General features: G+C 36.9%; 4 protein-coding genes across 4 annotated transcripts; 3 read left to right on the forward strand and 1 right to left on the reverse strand.

Moving 5' to 3' along the window:
• Window positions 1-78: 78 nt before the first annotated feature.
• Window positions 79-2298, reverse strand: LOC109003032 (photosynthetic NDH subunit of lumenal location 1, chloroplastic). The gene is made up of 8 exons (XM_018980988.2): window positions 2144-2298; window positions 1941-2037; window positions 1213-1296; window positions 1033-1106; window positions 830-952; window positions 679-750; window positions 486-582; window positions 79-314 (listed from the first exon to the last, which is right to left on the reverse strand). The coding sequence occupies exons 1-8, from the start codon at window positions 2195-2197 to the stop codon at window positions 211-213; spliced, it is 705 nt and encodes a 234-aa protein (XP_018836533.1). The 5' UTR covers window positions 2198-2298; the 3' UTR covers window positions 79-210.
• A 1231-nt stretch (window positions 2299-3529) lies between these two features.
• On the forward strand, window positions 3530-5174 carry LOC109003033 (aquaporin TIP1-3-like). Its single transcript, XM_018980989.2, has 3 exons — window positions 3530-3748; window positions 3970-4220; window positions 4435-5174. Exons 1-3 carry the CDS (start codon window positions 3616-3618, stop codon window positions 4807-4809), a joined length of 759 nt encoding a protein of 252 aa, XP_018836534.1. The 5' UTR covers window positions 3530-3615; the 3' UTR covers window positions 4810-5174.
• Window positions 5175-7226: 2052 nt separating this feature from the next.
• LOC109003035 (protein gar2) lies at window positions 7227-11409 on the forward strand. The gene is made up of 4 exons (XM_018980991.2): window positions 7227-7877; window positions 8364-8535; window positions 10446-10492; window positions 10615-11409. The coding sequence occupies exons 1-4, from the start codon at window positions 7336-7338 to the stop codon at window positions 11135-11137; spliced, it is 1284 nt and encodes a 427-aa protein (XP_018836536.1). The 5' UTR covers window positions 7227-7335; the 3' UTR covers window positions 11138-11409.
• Window positions 11410-12552: 1143 nt separating this feature from the next.
• On the forward strand, window positions 12553-13857 carry LOC109002982 (protein UPSTREAM OF FLC-like). The gene is made up of 3 exons (XM_018980918.2): window positions 12553-12847; window positions 12958-13027; window positions 13184-13857. Exons 1-3 carry the CDS (start codon window positions 12622-12624, stop codon window positions 13767-13769), a joined length of 882 nt encoding a protein of 293 aa, XP_018836463.2. The 5' UTR covers window positions 12553-12621; the 3' UTR covers window positions 13770-13857.
• The last annotated feature ends 1378 nt before the right edge of the window (window positions 13858-15235 follow it).

Below are 15235 nucleotides of genomic sequence, written 5' to 3' on the forward strand. Positions count from 1 at the left end.
TCATGTCAGTTTGTTGAATTGATTTTGTGTAATTACTTTTTTCTCAAAACAATATATTTTTCAGTGATAGTCAAAGTATAGCGACAAATCAATAATTAATTATATGTATAAAGCTTTTTCGTTCAGTATATACATCTAACAAAAAATATAAAGGAAAACAAATCGTGACTTTCACATCCGAGATTGCCAGCTCTAATCAGATTGATTATTTCAGATGTCGAGCACCTTAAAAGAGTCTGCTACCACTTTAAGCATGTCGCGATATCTTTTCCAGCGTCTCTTGTTTGCTCCGACAATCAGCGTGTAATATCTCCCTGTCCAAAGAGCAACTTGGTAGGTTTATTCACGATAGTATTTTACAGAAATCTCACCCTCGCTGTCTCCTTCAATGCACATGCCTCTCTAACATAGTATAGGGCAGTTCCTGTTCAGGAAAGGAGGAAAGCATACATGGTTATAGTACTTGTAGATGGCAGGATACTTACCATTTCCAATGGCTATGGTTGCGAAGGAAGTGGTCGAGAAATTCCGAGACGTAAGTTCGAACTCAACGGTGTAATAATTTTTCCCATCAACGGTTTTCTGCATCCATTGGGGGATTGACATCAATATCTTTACTGCAGAATTTGAAGTTACAAATCTTTTCTAGAGAGGAAGTGGGAAGAGAGAGATGCAAACCTCCTTCATGTCATATATAGTAGCTATTTGATTCGGTGCAGCATATATATGATTCACCAAATCGAAAATCACCTGTTAAGCATAGCAACTGTTCAAGACCATCTTTTAAGTCTTCTGAAAAGAAGGCATTGAGCAAATTGCTACTCTTTACCTGTTCCATTGGACCCATATCATGGATGTCTTTTCTCTCTGTTGGTATAAATCTCACTCTAACATTTTGCAATTGCATATATCGGTCCTTAAACGCAGAATCATGTGCCCTGAAGTCGAACTCCTGAACAAGACACAAAAGATAAAATCTTTGCAGCCAAAACTCAGGCTTCCATTAACTCATAATGAAACTAATACTCTTACCCTCCAATCTGCAGGGTAATAATAGGAATACCCATCTGCAGAGTCAACAAAAGCTCGATAATTTTTTGGTATTTCTGCACGGCATGGCACAGCGTCAAACTACGATTTGCTAGCAAATAAACATGTTGAAAGTAGATTATATAGTCATATATGGAAATGACTTCAAATGAACCATGTTACCTTCAGCAAAAAGGGAACTTGCAGGGAGGAAAGTTGTACTCAGTATGCCAATTTTCAACAGCAGCAGCCTTCTCTTGCAATTGCCTAAAATTCATCAAGGTCATGACTTGTGATCTTGCGGGCATGGAAGTTTACAGAAAAGGTTTGGTTCATATTGATCCATAATCTAAAACAAGCTGATGTGATAAACAATTTAACAACCCCACTACAGAATTTGTCGCAGTAATAACCTCAAGCAGGATTCACTTGTCACAGATGACCCTCTATATCCATATTATGGAGAGCTCCCAATCTAATCATCAAGTAACTATACATCATTCAAGTTGATAGGAAGGAAGGAATGAAAACAAAAAACAAAAAAAGACTTGTAGATTGAAGGTCCTCGTTAGAACAAATCATCCAAGCGGAACAATTTATTATTTCTGCAGTATAAAACTAATAGTCTGCTTAGCGTACTAAAAATTGGACCAGGACCATCTAAAACTCGATATATATCGGACAACCCCATAAATAATTTCTTTCCATATATAAGACGCTTAATAATAATATCAAAGGCAAATTTGAAGAGCCAAGGCCGTTTCTGTAAAGCAAGACAAGCATGCACGAGAAGTGGATGTCGAGGTTCAATTTAGCAGAAACCAACATCTACTTCCTAGAACAACTACTTGTAATTAACCAGTGGCTAACATGCATCATAAGTGCGAAGAGGATTCAGGTGGGTGCCTTACTTTCTTCATCGGAGGCTGTCTCTCTTGAGCATGCGATGGTGTTAGTCAAAGAAAATGCAGTACCTCGATGCAAATCCTTTGAATGAAGCAGTTTCGACTGGAAGAATGGTGCCCATATAACTAAAAATGCATGAGTTGTCTTTGAGAAACATATAAAGTCTGAATAAAAGAGTGCCTGTGCGGAAATAAATTCATGCCCTGACCTTGTTGGATAAAGTGGTTGAAACCCAGCTCAGGGAAAGTGAAGAGACTGCCATTTTTGACAGTGAGAAAGCGGGATCTAGCTTCTCATAATTATGTGGCTATCGGTTAGTGTAGTTCGGCCTTTTGTTTTGGCTAGGAGGTTGTGTCATGTGGGGACGTGCGTTTCCCCCTCTTCTTTTTTGTGCTTTTATTTTCTTCCTATTGGATAGCAGTGGATAATTCGTAGTTTAATGAGTGGGAGGCCTTTCAGTGGGCTTCACCAGACTGGTTGGGCTTACCATATGTGACTTCCACTCCCGCTTGGCCCAAAATTAAAAAAAAATAGAAATGATAGCTCAAGTCCTATGTATTTATTTTAAAATAAATAAATAAATATAAAATTTATATAAAAAATTAATTTCTTAATAATAAATTTTTTTTCTTTCTTAAAATAAATACGTAGAACTTACATAACATATTTAACATTACTAAAAAAAAAATAATATAATCCTAAAATTAATATAGATAAAACATTTAACCATTTTCTCTACCTTAAATTTGGCCTTGTTTGTTTTCCAAAAACATCTCATCTTCATCTCATCTCATCTCACCTCATCATTACAACTTTCTCAAATTCTCACACAAAATAAAATAAACAATTCAACTTTTTCAAATCTCAAAACAACAATAATATTAAAAAATATATTCTAACAATATTTTATTCAACTTTTTAACTTTAATCTCAACTCATCTCATCTCATCTCATCTCATCTCTGAAAACTTAATTATTCACAGTAGCTCTTACGAATATGGTATATTTTAAATAATTTATTATGTCCAGCTACTTAAAATTGACAGTCATTTATAACGTGTCATATCAACAAATATTATTTGAATTATAGAATATAAAATTATACAGAGAATTACTGTAATACTGGATAAACATGCATTTAATATTACTCTTGAGAATAGTGACATGATATAATGGGCAGATTAGTACAAGTGTTAAGAGGTCTTATGTATAATTTTGACGATTTTAATGTTACTGATGCAACTCAGCATTACTGTTAGTGATATCAAATGGACTGATGCATAGCCTTTTTAATTTAAAATGAAAAACTCTAGTTTGATATATTCAACGGTCCGTTCGTCCCAATCGAAAGACTCGCCATCCATCCTGCACGCCGGTCTTAGGTCGGTGATCCACCGCCGATTCAGCCGTAGCTAAATTCCATCGCCACCACACACGTGGAAATTAACACCGGGACTCGGTCGGCAAAACCCCCTACTCCTACTCCTGTTCTAGTACAGAGCAGTGAGTGTCTTTACCGGGAACAGCTTAGACCGGTTCCCTAGCCGTTATTTTAGGTATATAAAGAAAATTGGCAGTGAAACACTAGTATATCTATAGGCTACAGACAGCCCAAGTACTTGGAAAAAGTACACAAAAGAGACTGCTCTCAAGCTCAAGAGCTAAAAGTTTTTGAAGAAAATGCCGATCACTAGAATTGCAATTGGTGCGCCTGGAGAGGCAAGCCACCCCGACGCGATCAAGGCCGCATTTGCCGAGTTCTTCTCTATGATTATTTTTGTTTTTGCAGGGGAAGGCTCTGGCATGGCTTTCAGTAAGATATCACCATTCATTCCCTTGACCCATCTTTTTGTTTTTGCAGAGTATCAAACTATTGATCCATCTTATCATCTTTTTTATGGGTTTTAATTCTTGAAATAAATTTTCAGAATCTAAACAAAGTGATTTGGTTGTAAACGGAATTGAATGAGCTTCAAAAGAAAAAGTGTTAATTGCTTGTGATTGGCAATGACTGATTGGTGGCTGTTTTGACAGACAAGCTTACTGATAATGGGTCACCGACACCATCTGGTCTTGTAGCTGCGGCATTGGCGCATGCATTTGCGCTTTTTGTGGCGGTTTCGGTTGGTGCAAACATTTCTGGGGGGCATGTAAACCCTGCTGTCACTTTTGGTGCTTTTATTGGTGGAAACATTACTTTCTTTAGGAGCATCTTGTATTGGATTGCACAGTTGCTAGGTTCAGTTGTCGCTTGTTGGCTCCTTAAGTTTGCCACTGGTGGAATGGTACGTAAGAACTGGCTAATGAGAAATGATATATATATATATACAGTAAATATTATATGCAAGTACATGCATTATGAGGGAGTTTCCTTCATTTCAGTCTTCAGTCTTGACTCTTGCCCTGGTTTTGAAGCCATTAACTACATTGCACTTTTGAATTAAAGTACAATGAGAATTTCATGTCTGATTTTTGAATTTTTTTGCTTGCCCACTGCAGGAAACATCGGCATTCTCCCTATCATCCAACGTGAGTGTATGGAATGCAGTGATTTTGGAGATTGTGATGACCTTTGGCCTTGTTTACACTGTGTATGCCACAGCGGTGGATCCAAGGAAGGGGAATGTAGGCATAGTTGCACCTATTGCAATTGGATTCATTGTGGGTGCCAACATATTGGCCGGAGGTGCCTTTGATGGTGCATCCATGAACCCGGCAGTCTCTTTCGGCCCCGCTGTGGTTAGCTGGACATGGACTAACCACTGGGTGTACTGGCTTGGCCCAATGGCTGGTGCCGCTATTGCAGCCATTGTCTATGACAACATCTTTATTGGCGAGCCAACACACCAGCCACTCCCCAGCAGTGAATTTTAGGCATATTGTCCCTTGTTTTTGTTACTTGAGATTTAAGTCCCTATCTCTAGATCGATATAGCGGCGAGAACAGTAAAGATTGGATGCTGGGGAAAGTACTTAATGTTGTAGGTGTTCTTGCTGTTGTTTCATTTATACTTATGGGTGGGTGAGCTTTTAGTTGTATGCAGTTTGGTTAAATCGGTGCGTTAATGCATTCTTTATTTTGGAATAATTTTTTCTTTATTTTTTCACAGAGTTTTGGAACCATATTTAATTGAGCAGCTTTTTGCTTGTGATTGATCTCCTTGGACAAAGTCAAATTTGGTGCTGATCATATTTTGTGGAAAGAAGAATTATACTCGTTAGCCAACATTCATTTTCGTACTTCATACTTATAATTTTTTTTTTATAGGATATATGAGTATTTTTCATAAAGTGTAAGATGTAGAGTGTAAAATAGTAAATAATGACTGACGAGTAGAAATATAATATAGAAATCACACAAAAATGACAAAAGAGTTATTCAGTCTAAATGTATATAGAAAACAATACATGCACAATTTAAAGACTCTTGCATCTTTTGTTTAAATGAAATGAGAATGGACTGCCATGATCAATGTTGTGATCTTTGGCATGCATTTAGGATTTTAGGAACGCACTCCAACGTAAAGTGCTCCACCGGCCTTCTCTTCAAGCATTTTGCCGCTAGCTGCCTGCCTCCCCCTCCCCTTCAATGCTGTCGCCCCCCACCCCTATAGTTTGGCATCACGCTGCTCGTTGGTCACACCTCACTCCCTTTGTACATCAAATTCACCTTTCTTTTTTCCATTTATTTCCCTTCAATTTGGTTGTAGGAGGTAAATGATCTTGTTCTTTTTTCCGTCTATTATCACCACGCATGCATCCCATCATCAAATCACATGCCATCGAAACATCCACGTCATTGATGAATGAGCCTCACGTGCACGTTAATTGGATGCGCCGCCGCATTCAATGGCTTCTTGGCTTCCCTCAACACCCAACTCTCACCTGCTTCCTCCATCTTTTTGTACAAGATCAGTCATCTTCACAATTCTGCTACCGTACCGGTTTGGATACCTTTTGAGGAATCGTCTAACGTGGCTGATATTATTTATATAAAAAATAAAAAAATAAAGAAAAAAAGTTGGAAGCATTTGTTGTTTAGGACCCAAGAACACCAATGCCTCCATTCCTCTCCACTTTTCGTTCTTTTATCTTTTTCTACAATCACTCAGCAGTCAAACGAGAATATCAAAACCCATAAACTACCATTGACAAATTGGCTATTAAAAATCAAATATTTCCTTCATGAAAATCAAAGAACCATTGAAATTCTTGAAGACATATCATGAATGAGACAACCCCAAAACCTAATTTCATCTTCATCAGAAGCAACATCCCTCGAAGTCGAAACCCATCATAGCCCATCCAAACACAAACCTCACAGGCATCATAATTTGCTCATCATGGCCAAACCCAACAAACCATTTTGGCTTCAAAGTCAAATCCCACATTTCGTAAAAGATTGGAAAATCCCAAACAAATACCCACTCAACAAATCAATAAAAAAAACTCATCTTCGTGGTCGTCTATGGTGAAGCTTGCTTTCGAAGCTGAATATGTGGGTATACGAAAGCGAGTGCTGCATTTCAGATGAGAAGATGAAGATGAGAAGTATATGAGATGAAAATGCGAAGAAGATAAAAAGAAGAAGAGAGATATCCAAATTTGAATGAAACGCCCCGTTTCATTTTTACACGTGGATGGACGTGTACGCAGATGGTTCCTAACCCCGAGTGCAAGTAGAGTTTTTCTTCTTTTTTTGGGAACTATCATTAATGTGTGCTGATCACCCACTCATAGATGCGGGTCGGGAAGAAAATTTTCATCAATCACCTTAGTGCAAAAAGTTCATAAATATAAATCTATAAATTTACGTATTGATATAATAAATTAAATTTATTTTATAATAAAAATAATTTTACAATCTAATATACCACATTAAATCACGTTAATTTATAAATTTATTTTTTATCAAATTTTTTATAACTAAAGTATTTCTCTTTTTATATCGCATTCATGGTAGTTTTTTTTCTCTTGACTTTGGGCCTAAAAAAATATAAGATAAAACTTGTCTAGCTTCATTTCTTTCGTTCATTTTTTATAATTTTCAATTTTATATTTTCGTTGAGCATTAATATGAGGAGAATATTATTTATAAATATATATATTTTATCATAGATATTTAATGTGACATCAAATAGTGACTTTCGATAAGTAAAAACCAAATATTAATTTTTTATTATTGTTATTAGTTAAGAGAACATTTTAAGAGTGACGATTAAAATGTTTAGGAATATCATTTTTCTTTAAGGGGCACAAACGCAAATTTCATGATGAAAACGACGCAGTTTGGAGAAACGGGGCGTTTCACGACTACTGTGGAACAAAGGGAAAGAAAAAGTTGAAACCCAAACTGTGTTAGCGCAAGCCGCCATTGTTGGTACTTGGTAGTATTGGGAGGATGGTTTTATCGAACAAGAAGCTGAAGCAGAAACTAAGAGCCGAATTAACCGAGTCCCTAGCAAAATCCGTGGCCTTAACCGACCCGCACAGCGATGCCCGGTTAGAATTAGGCCCGAATACACAGCCACAAGTGTCTCTCAAAGAGCTTCTGGACTCGGCGAGCCAGAGACCTAGATTATCGAAGCGAGAGAAACGCAGAAAAACCCTTCCTTTGCAGGGAACCGAAGCTGTGAAAAGGAGCAGCAGCAGCAGTAGCATTGGTAACTCGGAAGAGAATAAGGACAATGAGGAAGAGAAGGAAGGTGGGTCAGAGGGTTTAGGTGAGAAGAAGAATAAGAAGAAGGAGAAGAGGAAGAGAGAGGAGGTGGAGGAAGTAAAAGATGGAGATGTGAAGGAGGCCAAGCAATCGAAGAATAAGAAGAAGAAGAAAAAGAAAAAGAAGACGAAGACGAAGAGTGCTAAGAATGAGGAAGAGAACAAAGGTGCTGAGCTTGGAAGTGAAGCGCAACGAGTCACAGATACAAATAGTAACGGCGATAGGTAATTTGAGGATATACCCATTTGCTTAATTTTAGTTTTTGTTTTTAATTTAGTTATTTTCGGATTTTGGTTGTGGTATTGTTGAATTGCGGTTTTGGAAGTGCTTGAGTTGCTTCAGGAAGCTATATATCAAGTCACAGGTGTGTTTATATTGCTATTTCTACTCAAAATGTGGTGCTTTTAGAATGATTGGAGAGACAAGCTTGGTTTTTTTTTTTTAGACAAACTTGATTTGATACTGCGAATTCATGCAAAACTGGCATGGACACTGGCTAAACTTTCTACATTTTCCAACAAATAAATAGATTTTCTGTTCATTTTCATGTGAGGGGCATACATAAATTTACTTACAGTTCTTGCAACACGGTGAGCTTGATACCTGTCTCGCGGTTACTATATCCCTGTTTACATCTTTCTTTTTATATGATTTTGTATTTTTTGAAAGATTATAGATGTGTCTTTTTCTCTTTTCTTCTTCTTTAACAGTCAAGCACACGAGGAGGTCACTCCAAAAGTCTATGTTGGAGGTATTCCATATTACTCGACTGAGGATGATATCCGTAGCTATTTTGAAGGCTGCGGTACAATAACTGAAATTGATTGTATGAAGTTTCCTGAAACTGGGAAATTCAGAGGAATTTCCATTATTAGTTTCAAGGTAAGTGATTATGTAGATGTCTTCCATATCTTGATCGTATAGGGTGGGAAGTTTGTATATATATTTTTTTATGAATAAAAGTTTTATTGAGACAAGTAACAAGGCAAAGCCAAGTATACAGGAAGTATAAAAAAACTGAACCTATTACATGTCAGGAACTAGAAATAGACACAAAAAAATCATGGACACTAGTTCCATTAAATACAATAGCCAAAGCCCATTGAAATAAGGAATTAAAGAAAAAACATCTAAGTTCATCCATTGAGTGTTACTTATCTTCAAAGCATCTAGCATTCCTCTCAACCCAAATACACCACATAAGGCATAAATGTATCATATTCCAAACAGCGGCTATTTGCACATTACCCCTTAAACCTCTCCAGCAAGCAAAAAGGTCCACCACCCTCCTAGGCATCACCCAAGCCATACCACACCTAGTGAACACTTCATACCTTAACAAACTGGTCACATCACAATGTAATAATAGATGATCCACTGATTCACAAGCTTTCTTGCATAAGAACGCCAATCCAAAACAAATAATCCACTCTTCCTGAGATATTATAATCAATGACTAGTATAACTTATAATTGATGTTTCATTTCACTTCCTCATGAGTTAGGGATTGGTTGCTATAGACTCCTGGCGAATGTTGCATTGGTATATTTGAAAAAACAAATGGGCCAGCCAAGCACATAATTTATCCACATCATGAGATCTAAGGCCTGTTGGATTTATTTTATTTTATTTTTTAGAACAAAAAAAAGATACAATTGTTTCCTAATGATTTTGGTAACGAAATTTGTTTGGAAAGAAGAAAACTCGAAGACAATTTTTAGAAGACAAAAAGTTGAAAATATGTCTGTCAACCTCATTTGTTTGGAAATCGAAGAGCTAGAGAGAGGCTTCTCTCTAACCTTCCCTCCCCTCAACTGCCCTGACCCATGGTCCAAACCGCCAGCCATTACACCTCCTACAGCCCTAACAACGCTATCAAATCACTTCCTCATATAGCTGCTTCCACCATAGCCCCAAAACGCCTAAGCACAAAATCCAACATCAATGCCACACAGCCACCCCCACACTTTCATCTGAACACCATCATGTGCAATGCCCAATTAACACGATAGGCCCACTCCTATATCTAATCAGCTAGTTCATTACAAGCTTGTCAATCTTAGAGACCTAGATCACTCAATCTCTATCTAAAAGATTCACTCTTCTCTCTCCGAATGATTGTGCTCAAATATCATCCCTCTGTATCCATCAAAGGCCCTGTAGACAACAGGAAAAAACATATCCACTTAGGCCTTGGATTTAGGAAACCGAGGGTTTTTGGATGATAGAAAAGGGAAGGAAGAAAATCAAAACTGTTACATGTACATCTTGTGCTCGATGCAATTACCTAACTGGTTGCTTTGATTTTGACTTTTGAGATAAACATTTTTTGGGCATAGTTTTGAGAGGCATGTCTGGATTCACCTCATATCTATGCTTAGTTGAAGGTGGCTTCTTTTCTTATATGAATTAGAAGGGTCTCAATGCGAATTAATTCCATTCCCTTCGTTTCTTGCATGTTAAAAGGCATAAAGGTGTATTACTTAGGTGGATTTGTGGTTCAAGGTTGACACCCAATGCCCATGCCTTGTGTGAATCCTTTCACACACTTCTATTGTATGCGACTCATATAAGGTGTTAAAAGCATGTCTTGAAATGTAGGCTCACTCCTACCTTAGGCATGCGGCATACATGGATCAAATGGATTTTTGGTTATTTTCAACTAAAGTGTTAAAAGTAAGAGCGCTAGGACAAATTTCGTGTAGAATGGCATATGCACATTTAACAGCTGAACAGAGTTCGTTTCCTAATTCCTAGTTCTCTTGATCTTGCTGTTATATAATTCCTTACAGACCGAAGCTGCAGCTAAACGAGCCTTGGCCCTTGATGGGTCCGACATGTGAGTAGCATGTACACAAAAGTTCTCTTTAATTATGCTATCCCAACCCCAAAAAAAAAAAAAAAGGAAAAAAAAAACCTCAATTCCCACATCATGCTTACGCAGCTTTTAAAATGTCTCAGGGGTGGACTGTATCTGAAAATCCAGCCATACAAGGTAACTAGAGCCAATAAAGCATCTCATTTTTCCCCAGAAATAGTGGAGGGCTACAACAGAATCTATGTTGGGAATTTGCCATGGGATGTAACTGAGGATGATCTTAGGAAGCTTTTGTCAGACTGCAACATATCATCTATACGTTTTGGTGCGGACAAGGAAACGGGGGAATTTCGTGGCTATGCCCATGTCGATTTCTCTGATAGTATGTCACTCACGATGGCATTAAAGTTGGATCAGCAGATTGTATGCGGGAGACCTGTGAAGATAAGTTGTGCAGTTCCTAAGAAAGGAGCGGGGGCTGACTCAACTGATACAAGATCAGCGCCTGCAAGGCAAGAGACTGAGAATCTGGAGAGTGCTGGATCTAGTGCTACCAGCGGTAAGATTAGGAGGAGGACATGCTATGAGTGTGGTGAAAAGGGCCATCTATCATCAGCTTGTCCAAAGAAACAAAATGCTGATCCAACAAATTCTGAGGCAAGCTAAGCATGCATAACAATCTCCGGCTTTGTTTAGTAGTCATGGCGAATAGATAGGTGAAAGAGTTTTTTCTTTTCATTTTATTTTGCCGGAATGGCCTGAACAATCGCTGGTGGTTGCTGTTACAGGTGGATATTCCTAATTTTGATCGAACTTACTTTTCTGGGAAGAGTTGAAAGAATGAAATAGCCCTGTATTTCTTTCTTGTTTATCAGGGAACCATGTTATACTATATCCTACAGATATGCATATAATAGATGTGGATCTTATCCTTGTGTTTGATTAAGGTCAATGACAACTAATTTGTCGTCATTAGAACGACTGAAGATTATCAACATTGTAATGGCGTAGAAGCCTGCTGGCTGCTGCTGTTTTCTTCTGTCTCCGGAAACAGCAACGAGGTGATGATAAACTTCAGAAAATGTTTGAAACTATACCATCATTCTAACCTTACAGATGTTATAGCGTGTGATAGCTCTTAAATCAATTTTTACTAAGAAGAAAGAAAATCTAATAGTTAGTAAGTACAGTCACATCAGTAGCTGTTTAAACTAGGAAAATACAACAATACATACTAGTTATTTGGCCTTGTTTGTTTTTCAAAAACATCTCACCTCATCATTATAACTTTTTTAAATTCCCACACAAAATAAAATAAATAATTCAACTTTTTCAAATCTCAAAACAATAATAATATTAAAAAATTATATTTTAATAATATTTTATTCAACTTTTTAACTTTAATCTCAACTCATCTCATCTCATCTCATCTCATCTCTAAAAACAAACGAGCCTAAAAGGTCTTGTCCGGAGTCAGAATCCCCCACTCACAGTGGTTAGATCCGTCGGCTTCCTTGGTTTAGGTTAGGAAATTGTAAGCTCGGGAGGAATTGTCAAATTTCATTTTCAGTTTTTGAGGGTCCTTGTTTCACGGGAATGGGTTTGACTTGGGGAGCATTGAAAATGGAAGTTTTGTTTGAGAACGTCTCACTTTGGCCCGTGAGCTTGCTTGCTTGCTTGCTAGTAATGGATTGAGGAAAATGTCGGCATTTGGCACTACACTGCCACCCCCAAACGTCTCACGAAATCCTCCACAGATTTTGTTTGTAAATTAATATGATAAAGTAATTAAACAGCTCAAGATTGGCTACTTGTGATAAGATTTCGGCATTGACAATAGTTTATGGGCAAAAGATTCACCGGTTATTTCCTTCTTGTTGTTGTATAGCAGCACTTTGTCCATTTGCACCTATATACGTCTGACTGCATGCTCACCATGCTCCACGCTTTTATCATTTCCCAAGCCAAGCCCTTATAAATATACGAACATCACACTCCACTCGGACGTCCTCCAACAACAAATCTCTTGCACATGAGTTGCACCTCACTTTTGCTATGCCTGCCTGCCTGGAAATATTAACCTCTAGAAACCAACGACTTTAAGAGCAATCAAACTTGAATAGTTTTTCTTCACTTTTTAGCTATATATAATGGCTGTTGATATAAGACGAACAACAGTGCTATGCATGCCAAGGCAACAATGGCCAGATAGAGAGAGTAGCCCTGAGAGAACCAAGATTTGGTTCGAGCCAAAGCCTAAGAATACCGTGCAAAAAGTTCCCGTCATTTACTACCTCTCCCGGAATGGCCAACTTGAGCATCCTCACTTCATGGAGGTGCCTCTGATCTCTTCACCCAAAGGGCTTTATCTCCAAGGTAAATATTCCAAAGATTGAAGTAAAACATCAAAGTCCTCACTCACTGCTAAACTACACGCTCGCACGAACGATCTTCTTCTTGTATTATTGACTTTGCCCATTGCTCAGATGTGATGAACAGACTAAATTTTCTTCGAGGACAGGACATGGACAAATTGTATTCTTGGTCTTCAAAACGGTAATTTTGCTTGTATTCCTTGCACATTTTTCTCTCTCTAAATCCTGGTTGGTTTCTAGAAAATGTAGCGGAAGAAAGAAAACTACAAGTTTTTAGCTAAAACAAAGACCTGTCGCTGATGACCGAAGCATAAGATTGAATTCATTTTCGTTTCAGGAGCTACAGAAATGGATTTGTGTGGCAAGACTTATCCAAGAACGAATTCATATACCCGTGTCACGGCCATGAATACATTCTCAAAGGTTCACAACTCTTAGAAACCTGTTTGAGCTTTCGATCCTATGAAAGGGCATCATCATCATCATCAACGTCAAACATTTCCACAGAAACAAACAGTTCCAGTGTAGATTCCAATGTCCCGGCCATTCTCAGGAAAAAGAATCAGTCCTGGAGTTCATGTGAAGACCTTCGTGAATATCAAGTTTACAAGGCCAAAACTGCTGCAGAGTTCGCTGAAAAAGCTGCTAACGCAGCAACACAGACTGAGGTTCACAAGGGGAGGCCTAGAGGGAAAGATATCGAAGAGATGGAAGGGAGTGGTGAAACTAAGCCGAGTGCAGAAGAGGTTTCTTCATCACTTTCAAAGTCTAGCTTGGAAAAGTGTTCGAAGATTGATAATGGATCAGCAGATTCAGGAATTCCGACTGTGGAACACGACCGACTTCCCAGTGGGAGGATGAAGGCATCTACGGTGTTGATGCAGTTGATCGGATGTGGATCAAGAAGGATTAAAGATTTGTGAGTACTCAACTTACAGCGATTCAAGTATTGAGGGTGTGACAGAATATGGAGTACAGCTTAATGAATTGTATTGCATATGAGAGAGAGAGAGAGAGAGTGAGCTGTCTTAAAACACTTTTATTTTCTTGTTTGGAAATAGCTTTCATCTCAATCTCATTTTATTTTTAAATATAATTTATATATAAAATTTTTAAAATCATTACAATTTTTTCAAAATAATTATTACAACTTTTCTAAAATTTTAAATAAAAAATAATTCGACTTTTCAAATCTCTAATAAAAATAACATTATAAAATAATATTTTAACAATATTTTAATTTTATAATATTTTTTATTTAACTTTTTCTCTCTTTTTTCAAAACTACAAAAATACTAGAGTACTCTCAATGGTTTATGTATCTTATCTTTTAAAAAACATCACCAAAATCTACTTTTTCTATTTTACATACTGATTTTTACAATATATCATATATTAGTTTATCTATTTTTTCTTTATATTACATTATTTAATAATTTGTTGGAAAAAAAATACAAGGAGAGATAAATTATTGTGGAAGATAAAGTACATGAAAAGAGAATAAATAAATAAAATATTTTTATATTTGTAAATAGTTCATACTAAATGTAACTGAACACTGTAGTAAAATGTAAAATATATTTGAAAATAAATGATCCATTGGAAGCATTTTTGAGCCACTTTTCTTCAAATTTTACATAAAAATAGGTTTTACAAAATCTATTAAGATGCTCTAAAACTCAAACTATCGTATTGCTATTTACTAACTATCTTATTCTTATTACTATTTATAAAATTGTCATTCATTTCATCCCTCGAGTCATAATGGGTGCATCAAAGATTCAGTGTAATCTTCGTCTTAAGAATTGGATTGAACTTCGAGGGTTTTGAACGTTTTAAAGGGGCCTACGCCCAACTAGGCTGTTGTTGACTAGTTATATAGGCCTGAGCCCATTAGATTGGTTGGGTTTTACGGCCCGTAGTAAAAAATTTATAACCCATTTATGAAAAGTCCAATGATGGATATGGAATTCAATTCCGAATCCACAAGAAGAACTAATGCGTTGCGTTTTTTAATTGCTCACTCCGAATTCTCTTATTTGCTTCCCAATTCAAGCACAACAATTTTGACAAGGATTGTGGTTTTCTAAATAAATATTAAGAACCAAATTCCTAAATCCTTTATTTTCTCTTAGCAAATGGATGAATTTCTACCGAAAAAGGGAACCTTCAGGATTCAAACCTTTCAAAGTATCGTTCTCGTTTATTTTTAGAACATGGAGCTATGATATGATTGTTGTAAATAAAATAAAAAATAAAAAGCAAACCTCTGTGAACAGTGTTTGTTTGGTATATTATTTAGATAATACCTATAAAAAAAAACTATTTAAGATTCATATATCACATTGGACTGAGATTCTAATTGGCCAGGAATTATTTTGAGGCCAAT

This window comes from Juglans regia, chromosome 12 (assembly GCF_001411555.2).
Source record: "Juglans regia cultivar Chandler chromosome 12, Walnut 2.0, whole genome shotgun sequence".
In the NCBI taxonomy this organism is placed as follows: domain Eukaryota; kingdom Viridiplantae; phylum Streptophyta; class Magnoliopsida; order Fagales; family Juglandaceae; genus Juglans; species Juglans regia.